The following is a 26,598-nucleotide window of genomic DNA, read 5'->3' on the forward strand; positions in this document are numbered from 1 at the left end:
AGGTCCTCTGGCCCCTCAAGCTGCACCACCCAGCAATTGATTAAACCCTAACCTAATCACGGAATAATTCACAATGACCAATTAATCTACTTTGGACTGGAGGAGGAAACCAGAGCACCCAGAGGAAACCCACATCACCACTGGGAGAACGTACAAACTCCTTACAGGCAGCAGTGGGAGTTGAACTCGGGTCGACTGTACTGTCAAGCCATGTGTTAACCACTACGCTACCATGCTGCCCAATGTTAAATTCCCCACCCCTCCGTGTCATTTAACCTTTGGGAGTCTGTATCATTCTGGTGTTACTATGCTGCTCTTTCTTCATTGCTAAGTCATTTTCCTCAGAATGGCAGCTAATGAGGATTTTGCAATGCCATCACTTAACTTCAAAAATATTGAAACATTCGGCCTATTGTTGACATCAGTCATTAAAGAGAAATACAATATTGATTATCTCTGAAGTTCCAACAAGTAGTGTAGCCATTTTGTATTACGCAATTGAGATTCAATAACTGAGGAAATCCACTGTAACTTAGTGGACAATATTACAAAATAGCAGGGAGGGAAACAAAAGTCAGCAAGTTGGAGGGGAAAATCTCTGAGCAAGAAGACAAGTTCGAAAGAAAAAAGGTGAAATGGAACAACTGAGAAATAGGAGTGAATGAGAGGAAAGCAACAGATTAAAAAAAACAACAGGAGGAAGTTGTATTTTTATGGCCTCAGCCACTATCACTGTGCTAAATGTTTTGAAGCAGGACAATGAATTAAAACAAAAACTAAACTATCAGTGCTTCAAAACTGGTACCTACCTGTGTGCCGTCTCTGTTCAATAGTAAAGCTTTCACATTATCAGTGTGGCCTTTAAGTTTCATCAGCTTTGCACATGTCCTGGGATCCCAAACTCTCAGAACCTGTTAATGGCATCAGAAACCAACACTTCAAATGAGTTCAGGTATTTTAGGACTAAAAAACACCTATGGTTAAATAATTATGAACCTCTTTCTAAAATAATTCTTGTTCAATGTCATAAGTTCAGTCAATCAATTAAAACCAGTTAAAAGCTTGTTGGGGAGTAAAATCTCAGAAGTAAAATTGTAGGTTAAATAAAACTGAAGAAACTGATCATAGATAGAATAGTACAGGCAGTCCCCGGGTTACGAACGAGTTCCATTCCTGAGTTCGTCTTTAAGTCAGATTTGTACGTAAGTCAGAACAAGTACATCCAGTATTATTTAGCGTCAGTTAGTCAAACTTTTGTCTTAGTATATAGTATATATTTTACCTTTCTATGCATATAAAACACTTAAGAAACGTATGTATTTCAATAATTAAACCACTGTGTTGCTTTGTAATAATTGTAGCTTTCATCGGGGCAGGGCCTTTCACATGCTCCATTATCCTTTATCCTTTAAAATTGTTTGGATCATTGACCGACTGTAGCCTAATGCTTTTCCAATGACTGATGATGTTTCACCTCTTGCCAAACGATTTAGTATTTCCACTTTATTTTCAATTGTGATCACTTCCTGTCAATGGAACAGAAACACTGCGAGCGGCGGGTTCCAACCTCTGCCGGCTCCCGAGGTCTGCTGGGTCCTAAGGACCACCACACTGAATTCCCTGGGTCCTCAAGTCCACTGCACTGAGACAGGTTAAATGGGACAAGTGGGGGCTGTACTGGGTTTGGGTATTTGATCATCCTCAATTTTCCGCGTGGGAATTTTAACAGGAGGTAGCAGTGTTTTTTTTAATGAGGTCGAGTTGCAAGCTCGACATCAACCCGGCGCACTTGGGAGCGGTCTGTCACCGGATTGAACTCAGTAACCTCTGTTCCCAAGCCTGGTGCTGATCTCACTGCGCCACCAGCCCACTGGAAAAGGTTGGGAGTGGGGGTCAGGGTGAACCTTGCTAAGAAAAATTTAAGCCAAATACAAAGTTACGCACTCAACACAGTGTCAACGTCTTAAAATGCAGATGGTGTTCTCCTTCCTTGGTTCGTGAGTACAAGTTGTTCGTAAGTTGGATGTTCGTAACTCGGGGACTACCTGTACTGCATAGGCTCATTGGAACACGATGTCAGACTGAAATTAATCCCTTCTTTCTACACATGATCCATTTAACTCCATTCCTTGCATATTCATATACCTATCTAAGAGTCTATTGTATCCGCTTCCAGTACCATCCCTGGCAGCGTTATAGGTATCTACCAATCCGTTAAAAGAAAGCTTGGCCTTAAGCTTTAAGCTTTCTCCCTCTCATTTTAAAGCAATGCCCACTAATATTTGGTATTTCCACCCTGGGGAAGATTCTGGCTCTCTAAACTATTTATGCTTCCTATGATTTTATAAACTTCTATCAGATCTCCCCTTAGCCTCTAACATTCTAGAGAAAACAAACGAAGTTTGTTCAGCTTCTCCTTATAGCTTGTACCCTCCTGTTGATGGTCGTACATTTCTGTGTCTCTCTCAAGCAACTACAGAATATAACTCTGTCAGCAAAAATTTAAATATTGCATTAGTACTTGAAATTTAGTACACAAATTACATTTTCTTACTCAAATATATGAAAAAGTCATAAAATACCACATCTAGCTATAACCCACAATCTACTAAGCCCAAGAAAAACTAGACAGTTCATGATATTAAAATCAAAAGCATCTGATAGTAAGTACGTCACCAAAATATCAAAAGGTGACCTTCTCAATTACCAAAGCAATCGGGCTTTAGAACGTACCTTTTCAGTTGATCCAGAAACGATCACTGTTCCCATCTGATTCATTGCAAGGCTATAAATGGAGTCTTTGTTCCCACTCAGCGATGATGCTGTTACAGAAAAGACCATTACTCCATTTATCCCTGCAATATTTTCATTACTTGATTGATACACTTGGACAATATTTGGTTTTAGAAACTACAGGGTATGAGAGTATGGCAACTGGAAATTTATTTTTTATCTCATGGATAGTCAGAGGCTTTTCTTCCCAGGGCTGAAATGGCTGACATGAGAGGGCACAGTTCTAAGGTTCTTGGAAGTAGGTACAGAGGAGATGTCAGAGAGTGGTGACAGTGTGGAATGGGCTGCCGGTGATAGTGGTGGAGGTGGATGCAATAGGGTCTTTTAAGAGACTCCTGGTCAGGTACATGGAGCTCTGAAAAAATAGAGGGCTCTGGGTAACTTCTCAGGTAAGGACATATTCAGCACAGCTTTGTAAGCGGAAGGGCCTGTATTGTGCTGTAGGTTTACTATGTTTCTATGTTTTAATCTTGAGCAGCACACACAAAATGCTGGAGGAACTCAGTAGGTCAAGCAGTATCTATGGAGGGGAATAAACAGTCGTCGTTTTGGGCCGAGACCCTTCATCAGGACTGGAAAGAAAGTGGGAAGGAGCCAAAGAATGAAGGTGGGTGGCGAGGAGGAGGAGTACAAACTGGTTGGTGTTTATGATTGTGCTTAATTTTAAATAAACTGGTTGACATATCAAAGTTACTCATTTCAAAGTTATTGGTGAACCCAACTTAAACCTACCTATGTGGAAAAATGAAAAAGCTTTCTTTCCTACTGAATTTCATCAAGATTTGAGTTCCTAGATAGTTTGCAGTATGACTTACAGAGAAATGAAAGATTCACTAGATATAATAACCTATAACGTCTAATAACAATAAGCCACCTAATTTGGAGTATTGTGTGCAGTTCTGGTCACCTACTTACAGAAATGACATCAAGATGATTGAAAGAGCACAGAGAAAATTTACAGCAAACAAGGATATTGCTGAAACTTGAGGACCTGAATTATAGTGAAAGGTTGAATAGGTTAGGACTTTATTCACTGATGTGTAGGAGAATGGAGGGAGATTTGATAAAGGATATGAGGGGTTTATGAAAATTATAAGGGGTTTAGACAGGGCAAATGCAAGTAGGCTTTTTCCACTAAGGTCGGGTAAGACTAGAAGTAAAGGTCATGGGTTAAGGTGAAAGGTGAAATGTTTAAGGGGAACATGATAGGGAACTTCTTCACTCAGGATGGTGAGAATGTTGAACGAGCCTCTGCAGAAGTGGTGGGTGTGGGTCTGATTACAATATTTAAGAGAAGTTTGGATAACTACAGGGATAGAAGGGCTATGGTCCAGGTGCAAGTCAATGTGAGTATGCAAATAATATTTCAGCACAAACTAGATGGGTCGTTTCATGGTCCACAGGTACTTTACCCTTACTCTGTTTACAATGAGGACTTACTTGTGACTGTGTTGTTTGAGGCAGTCAATGCTGTAAGAGTATTTACATCCCAGAGAAATATTTGCCTGTCCAACCCTGCCGAAGCCACCAGCTCTTTATCTTTCGCATACGCCAATGCCTTCACATAATCCTACACGAAAAAAGTCAATTTTTTTTTTAGTTTGTACCCAGTTTTCCTCCCTTCTCTTTTAAACCAGGCACTTACTTTGTACTATCACTCCAAATTTCCCATCTGAGACCAGAAAGCGAGCACCCACTATCACAAGTGAATGGGGCAATGTCTTTAAACATCCACATGACAACTTTCTCAAACTTTCTCAGGCATCCATGAGGTGGGGGCCGGGGGGGGGGGAGAGGAGGAAACTGGCAGATTGCCTTAATCTTCACTGTTATACATAGCTCAGGGCCCTGTAACCTCCTTCAGACCTATATCTATGACCCAAGGTTTTGGTTAACTACCTTGATGTGACTCAAGTTAAATACTTTTTCATAATACTCCATAAAAAACTGGTAATTTCTTATCATGTTCAAATTTCCAATAAATGCAAGCTGCTTATGAATACCAGTAAAAATCAGAGACAACGTGAGAAAACTGGGCTATCCCAATTTCATATTCATTAGTTTATTCTGACACTCAACATTACTGTAACAATAGCAATCAGAGCAACAGATCTGTGTACAGAATTATACCATTAGATCAGAAAACACAGGCGCAGAATTAGGCCATTTAGCCCTTGGGAGTCTGCTCTGCCATTCCATCACGGCTGCTGCAATGATACCAAATGATGCAGAGTAACACACACAAAATACCAGAGGAGCTCGGCAAGTCAGGCAGCAACTACGGAAATGAATAAGTAGTTGCCATTTCGATCCTGATGAAGGGTTTTGGCCTGAGACAACGGCAGATTATTTCTTTCCATTGATGCTGCCTTACCTGCTGAGTACCTCCAGGATTTTGTGTGCATTATTCTGGATTTCAATAATCTGCAGACTCTCTTGGGTAAATGAAGGCAGAATACTGGTTCTAATGTTCGGAACACTCCTTGGAAGGATATCATGAAGTACTGCATTCAGCGTGGGCACTGGGTTTTAAAATCTTTTAGAAAGCATTCACCACAAAGCACCACTCTTATTGTGCTTCACCACATCAGTTCTGGATAATGTACTCATACCCTGAGCTGCGACCCCGCAAGCCTGACAGAACTGTTGTTAACTGAGGCAAGCTAACATGTTTAGACAGAATTAATTCAAATTGCATTTCCTATGAATCACCCACTAGTTTAACTAAATTGGCAATTTTTTTCATTATAGAGAATTAAACTCAATTTAACAAAAGGCAAGGGATTCAAATTCCCAACTTGCAAGTTGACAGGATGCAAATTAATTTTAGCCTAGTTAGATAGTTAATTTTTATATTGACATTTTAAAACATTTATTAAACATTGAAGATGTAACATATAGTTGCAAGAAAAAGTGTGTAACCCTTTGTAATTGCTAGGTTTTCTGCTTTAATTACTCATAAATATGGCCTGATCTTCATCTAAGTCACAATAATAGACAAACACAATTTGCCTAAACTAATATCACACAAATAATTGTGCTTCTTCTCATCAATCCTGAGTACACCATTTAAACAATCAAGAGTCCAGGTTCAAAAAAGTATGTAGACCTCTGGGATAATGACTTCTACAAAAGCTATTTAAAGTCAGGTGTTCCAATCAGTGATTGCTGAAAGAGGTGAAAAATAACCCAAGGGTTACAGCAAAAACCCACAGAAATCTCAAAACTTGCTGAAGTCTCTGTTCATGCGTCCATTATAAGAAAAACACTGAACTAGTAAGGTGCTCATGGAAGGACACCATGAAGGAAACCACTGCTCTCCAAACAAAAAAACATTGCTGCACATCTCGAGTTTGCAAAAGACCACCCGGACGTTCCACAACACTTTGGAGACAACGTTCCATAGACAGATGAGACAGAAGTTCAACTTTTTGGCAGAAAAGCACATCGCTATGTTTGGCGTAAAAAGGGCACTGCACACCAACACCAAAACCTCATCCTAACTGTGAAGCATGGTGGGAAGAGCCTCGTGGCTTGTGGCTGCTTTGCTGCGCCAGGGTCTGGACAGCTTGCAATCGTTGATGAAACAATGAGTTCAAAATTGTATCAAAAGACATTTTACAGGAGAATGTCAGGGTAGTGATCCGTCATCTGAAGTTTAATAGAAGTTAGATGATGTAACCAGACAATGATCTGAAACACAAGAGTAAATCATCAACAGAATGGTTAAAAAGAAGAAAATTTGTGTTTTGGAATGGCCAAGTCAGAATCGCAGACTTTAACACAATTGAGATGCTGGGGCATGACCTGAAGAGGGCTGTTCATGTAAGGTATCCCAGAAATATTGACAAACTGAAACAGTTTTGTACAGAGGAATGGTCTAGAATTCCTCCTCACTATTCTGCAAGTCTGATCAGCAGCTACAGGAAACGTTTGGTGGAAGTTATTGCTGCTAAAGGAGGTTCTACCAGTTGTTAAATACAAGGGTTCACATACTTTTTCTAGCCTGGACTGTGAATGATTAAACAATGGGCTCAATAAAGACATGGAAAGTACAATTGTTTGTGTGTTAGTAGTTTAAGCAAACGTGTTTGTCTTTTATTGTGACTTGGATGAAGATCAGACCATATTTTATGAGTAATTGACGCAGAAAACCAGGTAATTGCAAAGGGTTCACAAACATTTTCCTGCAACTGTAAATACTGGAGCATATGTACAATATGGAACACGAGAAAGAGATATGTAATAATTGCTTTAACCAATGATCATTTCAAAGCTAATTAAAAATTGTTTTTGACATTGAAGAAATTTTATATAACATACATAGGAAAGTATTATTGTTGGCACCAAGAAAACCCACTTAAATAAACCCAACAAATAATACTTTTCTTTACAGCAACTTGTAATTTCTCCGAATGGAAAAACTTACCTTGTGAGTTCGTAACGTAGACATACAAAATCCTTTATGAGCATTCCACACTTTCACTGTAGTGTCAGATGAAGCTGATATTACTACAAAAATATAAAAATAAAAGGGTAATTTTAAACACTAGAGGTTTGCAGCCAGCTTTAGAATCATCACTATTAAAAGGATCTCACATGCCATGTCAATCTATTAAATGAGTTAGAATCAGCCAGTTGACTAATAGGAGACTTTGGTGAAGTCCGGAGGTCAGAGACCCAAATGTTGAAGTCAAAGCTCCTGGGTCGTCTTGTCTGGAGGTCAAATGCCCGATGGTTGAGAGTCCAGGCCAGGAACTGGAGGTTGGAAGCCCAATGTCTGCAAGTCTGAGAGTCTGGAGGCCCAGAGGTGACTTATCCTGGAGTCCTGTCTGTGTGTGTTGAGTGGGTGAGTAGGTGGATGCATAGGAGGGTGGCAAATTGGCTTTTTTGCTGCTGTTGTTATTACTTGTGGTTGTTCTGCCAAACACAGTGGACATGTTACATTGCCACTGGGATGTGTAGCTTGACACTTGCAAGCTGCCCCCAACACATGTTTAGATTGTATTGGTTGTTAACTTATTTCACTGTGTGTTTCGATGTACTGTACATGTAACAAATAATTCTGAAGTCTAACTTGGCAATAAAATAGTAAAATAAAATAATAAAATCAACTTTATAGGTAGATTCTATAAGACTGTACACAAAACTCTCGATATCTAATCAGAAACAAGAAACATCCACAGATTAGTGCACGATTACAGCCATAGAATTCTATGCCAGCATTCGACAGACTAGAAAACAGTAAAACAAAATGAATGCCACACAAGGGCCACAACTGTCCTGTGCAAAAGTCTCAGGTACCCTAGATTTTTTTTGACGTTTATTTTTTGTCTTCTGCATTAGTATCAGTAGAAAAGAACAAACTTCATATTTCCAGTCATTTTCCAAAAAATTATGCCACAGAGGACTTTTTGTATTTTGTTAAAGGAAGTAAAATATTAAGTAATAGAATCATAAACACAAATAGTCCTGATGAAGGGTCTCAGCCTGAAGCATTGACTGTTCACTCTTTTCCATAGATGCTGCCCGACCTGCTGAGTTCCTCCAGCATTTTGTGTGTGATATTAACAGACCACTTTTCAAACAAACACTTGATTACTTTTTAGATATACAGCTCAGTGCATGATGAAACAAAGATTACAAACAGGTCCCAATGATCAATGACATAATGAGTTGAATGAACTAAACTGATTAACTGAAATAGAAATGGATGTAGAAGGAATCAAACTGGGCGAAGGACAATCAAACTAAAGGGTGGGGGTTTAGCAGATGTGACAGCTTAACTTTCAAATCATCAATTCTTATACCGTGACAAGAGTGAGCATAACAACAGGACACAAGGTGGTCATCCTGCATCAGCAAGGTCTCTCCCAAGCAGAAATTCTGCAGCAGACAGGAGTTTCAAGATGTGCTGTCCAGGCTCTTCTGAAGAAGCACAAAGAAATGAACAAGATTGAGGACCAGAAATGCAGTGGTCAGCCACAGAAACTGAGAGCGGCAGATACATCAACTGACGTCCCTTCTAAATCGGAATAAATCCAGCACTGCTATCAGCTGTAAACTTAGCTTAAACCACTGGAACCCCAGGACACCCCTCTACAGTCCAGAGAAGTCTCATCAGAGTGGTCTTCATCGAAGAGTTACTTCTAAAAAGCCATTCCTCTGAAGTGGGAACAACTATACACAGAAACTCAATGACGGGGGTGCTGAACAATGGCAGCAAGTGTTCTGCACTGACAAGTCAGAATTTTACATTTCTGGCTCAACCAGGAGGCAATTTGTCAATAGAAGAGCAGGAAGTACTCCATGGATGACTGTCTGCAGTCAACAGTGAGACACGGCGGAGGCTCCCTGCAGGTCTGGGACTGCATTTCTGCAAATGGAATTGGTGATCTATCTGGTCAGAATTAACAGAATCTTCAATGCTGAGTACAAGCAGATTCTCATCCATCATGCAATACCATCAGGGAGACATCTGGTCTGACCCAACTTCATTCCGCAGCAGGACAATGATCCCAAACACGTTCAAAGTCATAAAGAACTATTTCCAGCAAAAAGAGCAAGTTCTACAACAGATGGCCTCCACAGAGCCATGATCTCAACAGAATCGAGACTGTCTGGGATTGCCTGGAGAGACAGAAGCAAGTGAGACAACCAATGTCTGCAGCAGAACTGTGGCAAGTTCTCCAAGTTGTCTGCAACAACCTACCAGTCACTGTTCTTATTAAACTATACAACATCGTACATAAGAGAATTGACGCAGTTCTGAAGGCAAGGAGTAGTCACTCCCAATATTGATTTGATTTAGTTTTTCACTGTTTTCTGCTCTTTATAGAAAATGTTTTGATATTTAGAAACTTTTCATTTCATTATTTTGAAAGCATCTTTGCTTTTCAGATTTTGTTTTACATGTGGCTAAGACTTTTGCACAGTAGTGTGCATAAAAGCTAATTGTGGCCACATGACGTTTAAACCAGTGTTGACAATTCCCTCAATGATAAAAAATCAGATGACCCTCATAGATACCACACGGAACACTCAACATTTTAATTGCACTTTTAAAATCACACTATCCAGCTGCTCAAAGACAAATGGTGTAACAGAACTCAGACTGAGTAAGAAGACGTTTTCTGTTAAGTATTTAATATGTTAGGAAACTGATTCAAAGTAGTAAAGCTGAACTACTCACATGTCTTTCCATTGCAGCATAATACAACATCATTTACCCAGTCAGTGTGGTGCTCCATAGAGGCAATATAAGGATCTTGCTGAAAGTGAAAAATGAATATTAATAGAATCACAGAGTAGTGTGTTACAATTGCAGGAATCAATATTTATGAAGTAGCACAGTAGTACTGTGGTTAGCGCAATGCTTTACAGTCCCGTTTGTAAAATCGGGGTTCAACTCCTGCCATTGTCTATAAGTTCTCCCTATGATCCCGGGGTTTCCTTCTGGTGCTCCAGTTTCCTGCCACATCCCAAAGATATACGGTTAGGGTTAGTGTGTCACGGGCATGCTACGTTAGTGCCAGAAATGTGGTGACATTTGCAGGCTGCCCTGCACAATACTCGCTGATTTGATTTGATGCAAACGAAGCATTTATTTGTATGTTTCAATGTACTTGTGACAAATAAAGCTAATCATTAATCTTTAAACTATATGTTGAGATATGGGAAGAAACCATGGCACAAATAGGAAATCAGATGGTCACAAACTCGACGCACACAGCCACAGCTGAATCTGGACTGCTAGAGTTCTATGTTCAGCTTGATCACTTGAAATAATATTATAGAACTTCTGAGTTTAGACAATCGCACATTCACTTGCAGATAGAATAAATACGAAGTTCTTCTGGTGCTAAGAGTCCAACAGTCCTAAACTGCATAATTCAAAACTGTAGGGTTAGAAAATAAAAAAAAAATCAGAAATGGTGATAAAGACCAGCAGACGGCAGCCCACTTAAATTGTGCATGAAGAGGAATTCCTCTCAAAGGGTCATTACTCTTTGGCAATCCACAGGCAATCCACTTTTCCCTGTGGAAAAGTGGTTATTAAATATATAAACACAACAAGGATTGATAGGTATTGAACTGCAGGGATAGAGTCAGCACAGGAATGTGGTATTAAGGTCAAAATTGGATCAACCATGATCTTATTGAATGGTAGAGCTGGCATAAAGGGCTCACAGGTGAACTCCTGTCCTTATATTCTTACATCATAAATATATGGCGCATGGAATACCATAAATTGCTCCAGTCTTCATATTACTAAAGAGATGTTGGTATGACAAAAAGTAAAGAAATGGTTTAATAAAATATCAAGAGCTGAGAGATCATGAAAGATTGAATAGGCTGTGCTACTGTCCCTTTAAAAAATAAATGTCAAAATTATAGAGACATTTGATATTGATGAAGAGAATATTATTCTACTTGTGGAGAAAACCAGAATGAGGGAGGTAACTATAGGGCTGGCAATAAATATAAAAGAGGATTCAAAAGAAAAATAATTTGCTTAAGCTTTTAGGATGTGGAATTTGCTACTGTAAGATTTAGTTGTGGAAAATAAAGAGGAACATGATAAATAGTTAAGGTTGAAAGACAGAAGAATGGAGGACAATGCAGGGTATAAACACGGCCCATTTTGTACAAAATCATCGACATAACATACACAGTGCTTTCACTTTAAATCTCCCACACACAAAGATCCCCATTACTGTTTGCTTTGAGACAGCTAACTAGGTACCAAACATTTTCTTATCAGAGAGGTTTTGATATGTTTGGGAGAATCATTTCTAAGTAAGCATCTTTTCTATGAATCATTATTTATGAACAGTGCTAGCACAGACACTTCAGTATTTCACTGAACCTACTCCTTGTATTTTTATATTTTAATTCGAAGTCTTGTGAGATGGCCAATGAGCAAAAATTCCTTAAAATTTGCTTCTATTGCACAGACATGATCAACCTGGAAGCAAAGCAAATTAGATTCTTGTCACACTGCTTACAAAAACATACCAAAATCACACAAATAGCATAAGACAATAAGACCATAAGATACAGCAGCAGAATTAGGCCATTAAGCTCATCAAAGTCCTTCTATTCTGGCTATGTCCTTTGGTCCTAAATTTCCAACAATAGTCAATGCTGAGCATCTTCTATTATGTTGTAAGCAATATTCTTGAAGGCAAAAATGACAGGCTTCTCCTCTGCAGTGGCTGGTGAAGGATGAAAAGTCTTCTGTCATAAGATAACCAAGTTGCTGGGGGATGGTGAGGGGACAGGAGGTGTGGGGGTGGGGTAGGTGGAGGTGGAGATGGAGAGGGAGGAATAAAATCACTGGATGGCTTCGGCAAAACAAAACCTCAGAAGCAGTTAATAAGTCACATTTTAAAACAAATATTGCAGTTTTATGGTCAATTGACTTTAGCCCACAAATGTCTACATTTGATTAATTTCTTTTCAAAAAGAAACTTAATTTATGGATCGTTTAACCAGGACAATAACGTTTGCAGTTCTGCATCTATAATTAAAATCTTAAAGCAACTAGGATTTTTATAAGCTTTCACAGTTATTTAGTAATTTTATACATATATGGTAGTTTTTGTAAATAAACATTTGAGGACATGGATCAAATTAATATAAATTCCAAATGACTTAAAACTTACAATTTCAAGTTGATTCATGGAAATCCCAAAGGAAATTGCAATGTCATAGTAGCATTACAATTTCACAGATATACAATATTAGAAGAGAAGTAAGAAGAAAAAATAAAAAAATAAATTATCTTAAACAGTCTAACAGGAGGGGGTCATCACTTCCCTGGTTATAGGTTGACTCATTATAGAACCTAATGGTCAAGGATAAGAATGACTTCATATAGCACTCTTTGGAGCACTGCAGTTGTCTTAGTCTATTACTCAAAGTGCTCCTCTGTTCCGCCAGGGTGGTATGCAGAGGGTGAGAGACCTTGTCCAGAATTGCCAGGATTTTTCGTTGGGTCCTTTGTTCAACCACAGCCTCCAGTGTGTCCAGTTTAACAGAGCCATCTAACAGAGCTTTCTAATCAGTTTATTGAGCCTGTTGGCATCATCTGTGTCGATGCCAATGCCACCACCACATAGAAGACAGTACTGGCAACAACAGACTAGTAGAATATGTGAAGGAATGGTCTGCATACTCCAAAGGACATCAGTCTTTTCGGGAAGTATAGGCGACACTGGCCCTTCTTGTACACAGCCTCTGTGTTCGTGTTCCACTCAAGTCTGTCGTCCTGGTACTTGTAGATCCTCGGAGAGCACTGTGGGCTTGGTCTTCCTTAAGTCCATCACCATCTCCTTTGTCTTACTGACATTGAGCTGCAGATGATTCAGCTTGCACTATTTGACAAAGTCCTCCACCAGGGCTCTGTATTCATCCTCCTGTCCTCCCATTGTATAGCCTATTGTGGAGTCATCACAGAATATCTGCAGACATAACTCAGTGTTGTATCTAAAGACCGAGGTATACAACAGGGAGCCAATACGTCCCTTGTGGGGCCCCAGTGCTGCTTATAGCCATGTCTGACACACGGCCTGAAGCTGCACAAACTGTAATCTGCCAGTACGGTAGTCCATTATCTAGGATACAATGGACGTGCCAACCTGCACGGAATGGAGCTTTTCCCCCCAGCAATGAGGTCTGCTTGGTACTGAAGCACTTTTGAGATCAAAAAAGCCACTATCCTCACAGTACTGCTCTTCTTATACAAATGGGAGTAGGCTGTCTATTCAGCAAGTAGATGGCAGCATCATCAACTCCAATGTGCTCCTGGTAAGCAAACCACAGGGGACTGAGGTCTGATCTGACCAGGATCCGAGGTGAGCCAGGACCAGCCTCTCTAGGGGCTTCATGATGTTTGAGGTCAGGGCCACTGACTTTCGGTTGGCCTTTGTTGGGTAGTGGGACCACACATGATGTTTTCCACACAGTTGGGACCCTTTCCAGGCTGAGACTCAGACTGAAAATGCGCTGGAGAACTCCACACGGCTGCTCAGCACACTCCTTCCGTTTTCCTGGTGTTTTTTTCCACACCATCCGGTCCCAGTGCTTTGCTGTGTCAGTTTCCCCAGAGCCCTTCTCACCTGCTCAGTAGTGAAGGTGAGTCCATGAGGGCTGGAGAATTGGTGGAAGGTGGGGACTGGGGGAGGTGAAGATGGGGGTGATAGCAGTTGGCATATAGAGGTGTAGATGGTAGGTGCAGGGGGAGGAGGGGATGTAGACAGTGGTAGCCTGTGTTGTTCATCCACATATTGAACTGGAATGGGGGAGGAGGGGAAGCATTGGTGCTGAGTGAGCACTGGGTGCCTCAGCACCTGGACTGGTGTGCTGAAGAGGTGTGAACTGGAGGGTAATTGTCAAACCCATTGAAGAATTGGTTTAACTCATTAGCCTATTCTCGGCAGCATTCCAAGGCTCTACAGCTATGTTGATTGAAGCCAGTGATGTTCTTTATGCCTCTCCACACCTCCTGTGTGCTACTCTAACCCAAGCTTGTTCTTCAGCTCCTTCCTATATTCCTCTTTAGCCACCTTGATCTTCTCTTTTTGCTCCTTCTGCACGCGTTTCAATTCTTCCGTCTCCTGATATAAAGGCTCTCTTTGTGGTTGAGAAGTGGCTTCAGATCATTGGTGACCCATGGTTTGTTTTTAGGGAAGCAGCAAACAGTCCTTGATGGTACTACAGTGCCCAGACAGAAGTTGATGTAGCCACTGATGCAATCAGGAAGTCTAATGTCCTCCCCATATGGTTCACAAAGCATATTCCAGTCAGTAATATCTATATAAAGCAGGGATTCCCAACCTCTTTTATGCCATGGACCTCTACCATTAACCGAGGGCTCTCTCGACCCCAGGATGAGAACCCCTGACAAAGTTTAAGTGAACATTTTGCATTATGCATCTCCAAATGACTTCTACTATCTTCCAAGTGCAGACTCAGAAATAAATATAAAGGCTGCAATTTATAACAGACAGAAGTGACAGTGAACAAGTTTCTCACCTTGTGTTGGTTGACACTCCATATCCTAATAATTGAATCACGGCCTGCTGTGAACAGTCGATTTAACGTGGGATCTAGTTGAAGCGCATTAACTCCATTACGATTATATTTCTCTACTTCATCTCGAATGACATATGATACCTTAAGCAAAAAAAAAGTTTCAATATAATTATCAGTTTTTTCACAATAAGAAAAAACTGGCATACAGGATAAATTTTGTGGCTATTTGTTGATAAAAACACTTTTGAAATGAATTCAAGAGTTGCTTTTAACCAACCCTTGCATTTTATTTTCATGTACAGGCTAAGAGGTTACTTGTAAAGTTTCCCAATGATCCATCTCCTTCTCCATATATTTTGAGTACTTAGAAAGTATTCCTGTCAAAGGGCTGGGGACTTAATGTTGGTGAGAGAACACAACTCAACTCAGGCAAGTTAGAGTGGGAATGCCGAAGAAACATAAAGGGTGCTCAATGGAGAGCTGTTGGACATGCCTGGCAGATCAGGTTGTACAAATGCAGAAACATTGAACCAACATAAGGCTATAAGACATAGGAACAGAATTGGGCCATTCAGCCCATTAAATCTGTCTGCCATTTATTATCCCTCTCAATACCATTCTCCTGACTACTCCCTGGCAACCTTTGACACACTTACTAATCAAAAACCTATTAACCTTCACCTCAAATATACCCAATGACTTAGCCTCCAAATCCATCTATGGCAATGAATTCTGGAGATTCACCATCCTCTGCTAAAGAAATTCCCCCTCATCTTTGTTCTAAAAGAACATCTTTGTACTATTCTACAGATAGACTGATCGGCTCTGATAGGCAGTAGGTTTAATGTCCACAGTAGAATTCAATACTGAGTTCAGAAAGTTATGCATCAGATTCGTGTACCTATATAAAAGCCAATCGTATCTGCTTTGTAGCAGTACAGGAGGCTACAGATAAGATAGGCTAGAGTGGGAGTGTGGTGGAGAATTAAACAGGCAGACAAAAGGGCCAGCGTTCTTCTTTTCCAACATTTCACTTTTTCCTGCTATTTTACAATGAAGTTTTCCATATCGCAACCCATGATCCAGCTCTTGGTATTGCTGGGCAAAAACCCAACTGAAGGCAGCTCAGGTCCCAGAGTTCTACTTATTCCACAATCAACTAGGAAAATAACTTTAACAGAGAGGAGTGCTACATTCCTCTGTGTTCCTCATTAGCTGACTGGAATATGTGAGTACTGTTCCCACTGATATCCTCATGTACCAGCTTTGAATACCAACACAAATCAAAACTATTCTCATTTATGTACCTTATGAAGTGAAACTTTATGTACAGTCAATCACTCTACGTATACAACCATTACTTGTACATTGTGTTTTACAGGAAAGATTTCATATTTTTTTTTATAGTGTTCGTTATGCTTATGCTTATTGTGTTTTTAAGAAAGGATGTGTTGACATTAGAAAGAGTTCAAAAGAGGTTCACGAAAATGATTCTAAAACTGAAAAGCTTATCATGTGAGGAGCATTTGAAGGCTCTGGGCCTCCACTAGCTGGAAGTCGGAAGTCAGCAGAATGGGGGGGGGGGGGGGGGGAGAATCTCATTGAAACCTATCAAATGTTGAAAGGCCTGGATAGAGTGGATGTGGAGAGGAGGCTTCCTATGATGAGGCACTCTAAGACTAGGGGACGCAGCCTCAGAATTGATGAGAAGGAACTTCTTTAGCCAGAGAGTGGTGAATCTGTAGAATTCATTGCCACAGTCAGCAGTGGAAGTCAAGTCATTGGGTATATTTGAGCCAGAGGTTGATAGATTATTCAGGCCTGAAGAGATTTGGGGCTGAGAGGGAAATGGATCAGCCATGAAGGAATGGCAGAGCAGACTCAGTGGGCCAGATGGCCTAATTCTGCTTCTATGTCTTACGATTTTTTTATGCTGCATTTGATCTGAAGTTACAATCACCTCATTCTGCTTTACACTCTTGCACTGAAGAATATGAATAAACAATCATGAATCTTTATTTCTTTTCAAAGCTCATGTTCAATTAAGATCACCTTTTGCTTATTCTTCTGAGTACAATCCTTCTAAGTTAAAGCAATAACACTACTAGTAGAAACTGTGAATAGACAACCATTTCTTAACAGAAGATTACAAAATTAAAAACAATGTTGAATATTAAAAGGATTTTGCACATTGGTTATTTGTCCATTCTTATTTGTGTGCAGTTTTTCATTGATTCTAGTGTGTCTTTTTGGATTTACTGTGAATGCCTGCAAGAAAATACACCTCAGGTTAGTATACAGTGACAACAGGCACTTTGATAACAAATTTACTTTGAACTTTGGAGTCAATGTTTAACTCATCCTGCGATATTTCTGCCATGTTAAACGTTGGATCTAAGTGAAACCTTCCCAATTGATCAGAATTGTAATCATCAAGTATACATTCAATACAAGCAACACAACATATGATAATAAAAAATTACAAAGAACTAGACTTTATTGATAACACTTTATGTGCTTAATTTGCCTTATCAATTTGTCCCCAGAACTCTCAGTACTTGTACACATCAGGATACTCACTTCAAACTAGAAAGGGCAACATCTGTACTGAGAGTAAGTGTTTCTACAGTCTATAGAGTAATGACAAAAACGTGTGTGTGTGTGTGTGTGTGTTTTGAAGTTAGACAAGAGTATCCCAGACTTGGCCAGAAGCACTGCAGATCCTACAGGAAGGAAAGGATCGTACTTAAACAAATATTGTGTTGTGAAATTGTTACGGGGAAATGTCAACACAAAGCTGCCAACTTCATACTGCACAGACACAGAAGCAGCATGCCAGTGCCAATGCAGTATCTGACAATAAACAGACAGCAATGAGTAGAAAAAGGTACAACCAAGCTAATACCCAAGCAGAGACTTGAATCAGATATCTGTTTCCTTCCCCCGTTACAACACTCAGAGTCCGAACAGTGGGGTTCGCGGCACTGGCAAACAATACTTGCTAACACATCTTACACTGGGAAAGGAAAGGTAAGTTTGTGGTTAACAGCAACAATTGGGAATAATGACTATACTTAATCTATTTTCAGATCAAGATTTGAGGAATACCTTAAATTTACTGGTTAATCTATTAAATTAAAAACCTAAATACGAAAGAATCTGTCTTTAGCAGAGGATTTGTCAGATATTTTCATCACTATCTCATAATTAGAACAATTGTCTTCAGTTCCTCCCCCATAAAATACAGATAGTGTGTTTGCTATGTATAACTGTAATGATTTTTTGTTGTTCCCTTAATCATTAATCAGTTCCTTAATAAAAGATTGAAGAGGCCCTGAACTTTAAAATTGTAAGAAAACTATTCGACAGAAGCAACTTTCAGCACAGGTAGATGAAGGATTTGCAAGTGAAGTGGGGTAAGAGCTGAAACAGATCATTGGGGGCCGAAGGGTCTGTTCTTGTTCTGTACTGTTCTACATGTATCACAGAGCTTCTGGTATATATAATACAGAAAAAAGAAATGCATATTGAACTCAATGAATTTCGATCCAAGATAGAAATAAATGTCTTAACCTACTTAATAACTAGCTCCAACACAGTGTGAACTTTAAATTATAAAAATTGTTTTCCTCTCAGATTCGCAAGATTTGAAATGTTAACATTGAAATATCATGCATGGGTAATGTTGTAAGAAGACGGGTTTGCATTATCATTCACATTCTCACGACATTCAGAAGTGCTTTCCAGTCAATGAAGTACTTTATTATTGAAGTCACTGATGTAATGTCTGCAGCAGCCAACCAGCACAACAGAAACTGCTACATAATCAATACTAGACACCAGATAATCTGTTAGTGCTACAGGGTGTTTTACATCCTCCTAAAACATCAGATGCAACCTTGTGTAATCTCTCATCAGAAAGGCAGTAATTCTGACATTCCAGTACTGAAACATTAGCCTTGAGACTCAGACTTAAATTCTCAGTCTACCTCAGAAACAAACATTCTAGCAATTGATTCTGTATGTAACCCAGCTTTAAAGCTGAAGGATGCTACAAGGTGATACATAGATTGCGTATCTCTCCTCATGAACCACATCAAACTCTAAGTGACATGCTTTCTGGCAAAGCAAAGACTTGGGATTAAGGTTTTCGTCTCTAGGGGATCTGTGCTGGAATCCAGCAGAAACAGAAAGCGAAAAGTTGCTAGAATGGCTCTAGTTGAAAGTAAATATTCAACACAAGTGCCAGCTTAGATTTACTACAATATTTGACAAGTTGTTTTAATCAAATTACCATGAATAGAAGACTGTGATGTAGAATTGTGAACCTTCCTCTGGGTCAAGGGTTCCCAACCTTTTTTTATACCATTAACAGAGGGGTCTGTGACCCCAGCTCTAGGCTTATTATCCCATTAGAACCATGCATTATTGAGAAAACAACGTTGCTGTTTACGCTCTTTCATTTTTCAATACACACTACGGCCAGTTTATTAGGTATACCCACACATTAATGCAAATATCTAATCAGCCAATCATGTGGCAGCAACCCAGTGCAAAAAAAGTATGCAGATATGGGACAATGGCTGTTGTCAAAAAGGGTGGGGGTTTGAGTATCTCAAAAACTGCTGATCTCCTGGGATTTTCACACTCACCAGTCTCTAGAGTTTACAGAGAATGGTGCAAAAAACAATAAAGAAACATCCAGTGAGTGTCAATTTTGTGGGTGAAAATGTCTTGTTAATGAGAGAGGTCAGAAGAGAATGGCCAGACTGGGTCAAGCTCACAGGAAGGTGACGGTAACTCAAATAACCATGCATCACAGTGGTGTGTAGAAGAGCATCGCATAGCACGTCAAATCTGTACAGCAGCAAAAGGCCACTCCAGGTCCTACTCCTGTGCCTAATAAAGTGGCCGCTGAGTATATTTTCTCAAGATGCTGTGGATGAAGAGGAACCCGTGGTCATACATGGATTTCAAGAGTGCATGTTATAAAGTTTGGCATGAAATATTATTGTAGAAAAATGAAGATCACGGTATAGGACCTGTGAACAGGGTGGATAGAAGACTGATTCACTATCAAAAACCAGGGTGGCGAATGAGTCCTGTTTTTGTTTGGCAAAATGTAACAAGATTTTGCGTCACAGAGACTGGTGTTGGAGCCTCAACTTTACTGCAAAGTGTGTGAGGGCATGCTTGTTAAATTTGCTGACAGTACAAAACAGGTTGGAAACCAAAACAAAGGGAAAAGACGAGGCTATGAAAGGTAGATTGAACAACTGGAGCATACGTGGCACAGTACAAAATTGTCCTTTGTCAGAAATAAATGAGCTGGGATTTTCTCCAAATAGTGGAAAAGGACAGAACTTTGTGATGCTGAGGAAACTGGGTGTATTGTACCGGTTTCCTAATCTCAAGAACAATACAAATGCATTAGCAGTTTCTGTGAGTCTGTTGAAGTCATTTACTGTGTTCGGTACTCCTGGTGTGGACTCCTGTATATCAGTGAGACCTGACGCAAACTGGGAGACCGCTTCACCAAGCATCTATGCTCTGTCTGCCAAAACAAGCGGGATCTCCCATTGGCCACCATTTTAATTCAACTTCCCATTTCCATTCCAATATGTTCATCCATGGCCTCTTCCATTGTTGTGATGAGGCCACTTAGGTTGGAGGAACACCACCTGATATTCCGTTAGGGTAGCCTCCAATCTGATGCCAAGAACATTGATCTCTCAAACTTCCAGTAATGCCCCTAAACACCCCCCCTTCATCATTCCCCCCCATTTCCCATCCCCTTTTCCCTTTCTCACCTCATCTCACCAATCAACTTCCCAGCTCTTTACTTCATCCCTCCCCCTCCAGGTTTCACCTATCACCTGGAGGTTCTTTCTATCTTCTCCTACCTTTTAAATCTACTCCTCAGCTTTTTTTCTCCAGTCCTGCCCAAAGGTTTCAGCCTGAAACGTCAACTGTACTTTTTTTCAATAGATGCCGTCTAGCCTGCTGAGTTCCTCCAGCATTTTCTGTGTGCAGTAGTTCAAAGCTCATTTAGTGGGCTAACACCTGGAATGGCAGCTTTCTTTTGAGAAAACTTTGAATAAAATTTTGGTTAGACTGCATTGCTATATAAATCTTCAGTTGGAATGCACTTAGAATAGTGTTCTGTACAGTTACCCCATTATAGAAAGGATATAGAGCAGGGGGCTCCCAACCTGGGTCCACAGACCCCTTGGTTAATGGTAGAGGTCCATGGTATAAAAAAGGTTGGGAACTCCTGGTATAGAAGCTTTGGAGAGGGTGCAGCAATTCACCAGAATGCTGCCTTGATTAGAGCAGCATGTTTTGGCCTGAGACCCTTTAGCAGAACTGGAGATCTTTTTTTTTCTCCAGTCCTGCTGAAGGGTTTCAATCCGAAACACCGACTGTACTCTTTCCATAGATGCTGCCTGGCCTGCTAAGTTCCTCCAGCATTTTGTGTGTGTTGCTTGCACAGGACAAGTTTTTTTTTATGTACAGAGAGTGATAGGTGCCTGAAATACACTCCCAAGGGTGGTGGTGGAGGTGGACACAATAATGCTATCTAAGGGGGATTTAGACAGACACATGAATATGAAGGAAATGGACAGATGCGGATCATGCAGACAAATAGAACCAGTTTGCATTTGGTGTTACAGTCAGCACAGACATCATGAGCCAAAGTGCTGCACTACTCTTAAAAGATTAGTTTATGTCTGCTGGCATTTAAAGTTCAAAGTAAAATTTATTATCAAAGTACATACATGTTATGGTGAGAAAGCAGGGGAGTGGGACTAAATGGGAGATTGGATCAGCTCACGATAAAATGGCGGAACAGACTCGATGGGCCGAATGGCCGGCTTCTGGTCCTTTGTCTTATGGTTTAAATACATGTCACCATATATAACCATTCATTTTCTTGTGGACATACTCAAAAAATCTATAGAATAATAACCATAACAGAATCAATGAAAGACTGCCCAACAAGGGCATTCAACCAGAGTGCAGAAGACAAACTGCAAGTTCAAACAAGAAGAAATAATTATAATAAATAAATAAGCAAGAAATATTGAGAAACGAAATGAAGAGTCCTTGAAAGTGAGTCCATTGGCTGTGGGAACATTTCAGTGATGGGGCAAGTGAAGACATCCCCTTTGGTTCCAGAGCTTGATGGTTGAGGGGCAGTAACTGTTCCTGAACCAACTTACTGTGAGTACTGAGGCTCTTGTACCTTCTTTCTGATGGAGCAGCAACAAGAGAGCATGTCCTGGGTGACGGGCATCAATGAAGATGGATGCTGCTTTCCTGCAAGAGTTTCATGTAGATGTGCTCAATAGTTGGGCAGGCTTTACCAGTAATGGACTGGGCCGTATCCATTACTTTCAATAAGATTTTTCGTTCAAGGGCATTGGTGTTTCCATACCAGGCTATGGTGCTGCCAGACAATATACTCTCCACTACATTTCTATAGAAGTTTGCCAAAGTCTTGGGTGTCATGCCGAATCTCTGAAAACTCCTAAGGAAGTAAAGGGGCTGCTGTGCTTTCTCCATAATTGCTCTTGCTTAGAAGAGAGGGAGTGGATGATTGAAATACACAAAATTTTGAGGGGTGTTGAGACAGCTGATGTGAAAGGACTTTCTTTATTGAATTTCGAAGTGAAGGAGAGAGGAATTACGACTTAAAAAAGAGACTGTCCACCAAATACAGAGATCTTTCTCCAATGATTGTCGCATCGTGATGGTAGAGAGGCCTGTGATCTCAACAACAATGCCGCCTGGAGCTTAGCTCCTGGTAGGGTCACCCATGGCGGAAGTGAGATGTTCCAGACAAAGAGCGATTCAATAAAGACTTCAACAATGGAACTGGTGGAGGATGATGACACATCACAACAGCAGTGAAGGCAGAGGAAGGCTGTAGCAGTGAAGGGCCCCCAGTCATCTTGTACTCCATGCCACTGGTTCCTGACCCAAATTTGTGAAGGAACATGTGATAGCTACCCATCCATCAGCCTTCCCAGATTAAACAGGCATTCTCCATTAAGGCAATAACTCCTTAGGACAGGGGTTCCCAACCTGGAGTCCATGGACCCCTTGGTTAATGGTGAAATGGTGCGGTTTCACAGTCTTAGGAGAGTATCATACTTGACTCAAGTGATCATGCTACAGATGAGACTAAATGATTTATCTTAGGCCAGGGGTTCCCAACCTTTTTATGCCATAGATAAAAAGATTTTTATGCCAATGGTGCCATGGGGGTCACCATTAACCAAGGAGTCCATGGACTCCAGGTTGGGAACCTCTGTCCCAGAGGATCATTAATTTTGGTGGAAGCAAACCTTTGAATATGTTAAATGTAAAGCTAATAGACTCTTGATATGCAAATTAAAAGGGGTGAATGTTTGCCATGAGCAATGTGGGAATGTGCAGGTGAACATACAACCTGATATGGCAAAATCTTAATAAATGGTTTATTTGATTGTAAGTTTGATAGGCTGAATGGCTTAATTCTGGTCTTGTATCTTATGGGAAATCTACAAAATGGTAGTACCAGCTTGTCACTGTATAAGCTAATAAAAACTAATTGCTCATCACAACAAAACTTTTAAAAAATGAGGCTCTCTTGCTGGAGAAACGTATAATGATATCTAAATTCTCAAGCATTGTTCACAAAAGCACTGTGGGGATTAAAAGCAGTGATGCATCTTTGATTACTTTTTCTTTTAAAGCTTTCAAGTTATTACTTGGACATGTGCAATATACAGCAGTGGGTTTGTGAAAACTCCTTGCAAGATCAGCTCAAGCATGAAAACAAACAGTCTGAAGAAGGGTGTCGGGCTGAAATGTCAACCGTTTATTCATTTCCATAGATGCTGCCTGACCTGCTGAGTTCCACCAGCATTTGTGTGTGTTGCTCTGGATTTTCAGCATCTGCACATATTCTCATGTTTATTGTCTGCACTGCAGGTTCCAGATTTCATTCTTCTTAAAATGGGTCACAGCGAGTTTAGAAAAAGATGTGGTGTCTAGCCAAATAATTAGTACAGAATATCCTAACTAAGTGCTTCCCAGCTGTCTTTCACACATTCAGAATATTGTCACACTGGTTCCATTACTGAACCTAATTCTAAAATAACAAGTGAAATATGCTCAGTGGTTCTATGTAATTCGAGGACAGGATTCACCAGACTAAATTATATCAAGTCAAACCAATTTCCTGATTAAGCATATTGACCGTCAAGTACAGCTACCAAATCTTAACCACACACAACACCAAAGATAGAGATGGCAAATAGTATCTGCAATGTATGTTGTACATTAAACCATTATTCTTGTGTTACATGCCTTGAAAAGTTCTCGAGATCAAACACATTGAACAAAAGAGCAATCGGTTTCACTATTTAATAAACTCATGGCTAGTCTGACCTGCCCTCGCCTCACTTTCCTGTGCATTCCTGACAACTCGCTTATAGTCCAAACATTTTCCTGTTGGATCCCTGAATTCATTCAAGGACTTGCAGCGTTCACTTGAGTACAGATTTTCAAAGATTCACAACCCTCTTCAAAAGTAAAGGGTTTCTCCGTTGTAAATGTACAACACCTTATTCTGAAACTATATCTTTCATTCTAAATTCCAAGGGAAAGCCTCCTCAGTTTCTAAACAGTTAATTCCATCAGAGTCAGATTTAATATCACTGGCAACACATACAAATTGCTGGAGGAACTCAGCAGGCCAGGCAGCATCTACAGAAGAGTGTAAATAGTCTTGGCCCAAAATGTCGACTATTTACTCTTTTTCATAGATGCTGCCTGGCCTGCTGAGTTCCTCCAGCATGCTGTGTGTGTTGCTTGGATTTCCAGCATCTGCAGATTTTATCTTGTTTTTAATATCACAGGCATATGTCGTGAAATTTGTTAACTAAGTGGCAACAGTACAATGCAATACATAATATAGAAAAATAAGTAAATTACAGCCAAGTATATAGTTAAATTAAAGACAGAAATAATTTTTAAAAGTGATGTAGAGTTCATGGGTTCAATGTCCATTTAAAACCACATGTTTTAATATGATCTCCTCTTATTTTTTGGGACTATTCAAGATTCATGTTTGTTTCATGTCATTTCCAGTACAGGAGAACAAAGGAACAAAATAGTTGCCACTGTGGATCCAATGTAGGACAAAAATAAACACAAGATAAAGAACACTATAATTAAAAAAAACACAAATACATAGGTTATACGTATGTCCATAAAGTGACGCTAGGCACAAGAGTGTCTGTACATAAGGTGACTGTCAGGAAATGATAAAGTAGTGGTGGTTGGAGTATGGAGGGGTGAGTTAGTAGGTGGAGTTGTTGTTTAGCCTTACTGTTTGGGGAAAGTGACTGTTTTTAAGGCCAGTGGTCCTGTAGTGGATGCTAGATTTTGGTGCAGCATGGCAGAAAAGTTCTTGGGAGGTAATTCTAGATTCAGGGCTCTAGCAATTCCCAGTGATGTGGACAGTACTTTCAGGGATGGGTAAGAGATCAGAATTGGAGTAACATCAATATAGGACATCAAAAGGAAGAGGTGCAAGGTAGTAACGTGATTTAAAAACAAGGAGACAGTTAAAACAAAGAAAAATAGTTAATTGGGAGTTATTATAATTATGATTAATGCATCCTCCATCACTCCCCCAGCAGCATTACATGAGTCTGCTCTCAACTGTCTGAAAACATGTCTACCATCGTCCATAACATCTTAAATACAGATCACTACAAACCAAAGTGACTAAAAAAATCACCATATTTTTCAAAGCTGGAATAAATGATGAGAAAATAACAGGAGTTAAAATAAGTAATATATTCCCAACGGTAAGGCAGAAACGGGCTTGCAATCAGACCTCAAGTTAATGAAGCACTTTTGGAGTGTAGTCTGTTTCAATGAGGGCAATCTTGGAGTAAACCGTAAATGTAATAACAAGATCAGTAACGTCCGTCTGAACCAGTAATAACTGCTGCCTGAACTATTGATAATAACCAGAGCAGTCTCAGTGGTATTAGACTAGAGGACAGATATTGGGCGGGTGACGGGGGATTCCTCCTGGACACGGCTCCAGTGCGGAGCCAGCCGTGACTGGGAATCTTCCTCCTTCACTAAGCGTGAAAGGCCGGGGCCCCGCACCTGTAACGACTCCAGGCCCTGGGTTCAGACAAGCACCGGCTGAGGCAGCGGCCCCGGCGGCGCTACGGACGGGCGGCTGACCCTCACCTGGACTTTTCTTCGCGCCGCCGTGTTCTGCCGATGATGAGCCGCCATCTTGCATGTTGACAGCCTCTGCGGCACTTCCGATGACGACACAGGAAGCGGCGGAGGAGGGCGAAGGAGCCGGGAAGGGGAATTTGGGCCAATCAGAGAAGGAGGAGGAACAGATGTGGAAACCAGATGTGCAGCCCCAAATCAGATGCGCCAACCATGGTCAGGATCACCAGCTCTACAACCTAACAGATATTGCCACCTTACCTAGCTGATTAAGATCCCCTGTAAACTTTGATAGTCCTTTTTATTCTCTACAATACCATCTCTTTTACTGCCATCCACAGACTTACCTCACCTTATACTTCCACATCCAGAACCTTTATATAAATAACATACAACACAGGTCCCAGCCCTGACCATGCCACACCACTAGTCATAGGCCTCCAATCCGAGAAGCAACCATTGCGATCTGCATCCTATCATCGAGCCAACTGCAAATCCAAGTACCACACACAA

General features: G+C 40.4%; 1 protein-coding gene across 1 annotated transcript in view; it reads right to left on the reverse strand.

The window, feature by feature from the left end:
* LOC132395334 (WD repeat-containing protein 48) overlaps positions 1-26,192 on the reverse strand; it is a 94,965-nt gene extending 68,773 nt beyond the window's left edge. Inside the window, exons 1-7 of the mRNA XM_059971781.1 lie at positions 26,095-26,192; positions 14,833-14,973; positions 9,986-10,064; positions 7,223-7,305; positions 4,234-4,363; positions 2,734-2,822; positions 810-911 (exon numbers count right to left, since the gene is read on the reverse strand). Of these exons, the coding sequence (XP_059827764.1) occupies positions 810-911; positions 2,734-2,822; positions 4,234-4,363; positions 7,223-7,305; positions 9,986-10,064; positions 14,833-14,973; positions 26,095-26,142 (672 nt within the window). The 5' untranslated portion in view covers positions 26,143-26,192. The remainder of the gene's footprint in view (positions 1-809; positions 912-2,733; positions 2,823-4,233; positions 4,364-7,222; positions 7,306-9,985; positions 10,065-14,832; positions 14,974-26,094) is intronic.
* Between the last annotated feature and the right edge of the window lie 406 nt (positions 26,193-26,598).

This window comes from Hypanus sabinus, chromosome 6 (assembly GCF_030144855.1).
Source record: "Hypanus sabinus isolate sHypSab1 chromosome 6, sHypSab1.hap1, whole genome shotgun sequence".
In the NCBI taxonomy this organism is placed as follows: Eukaryota; Metazoa; Chordata; class Chondrichthyes; order Myliobatiformes; family Dasyatidae; genus Hypanus; species Hypanus sabinus.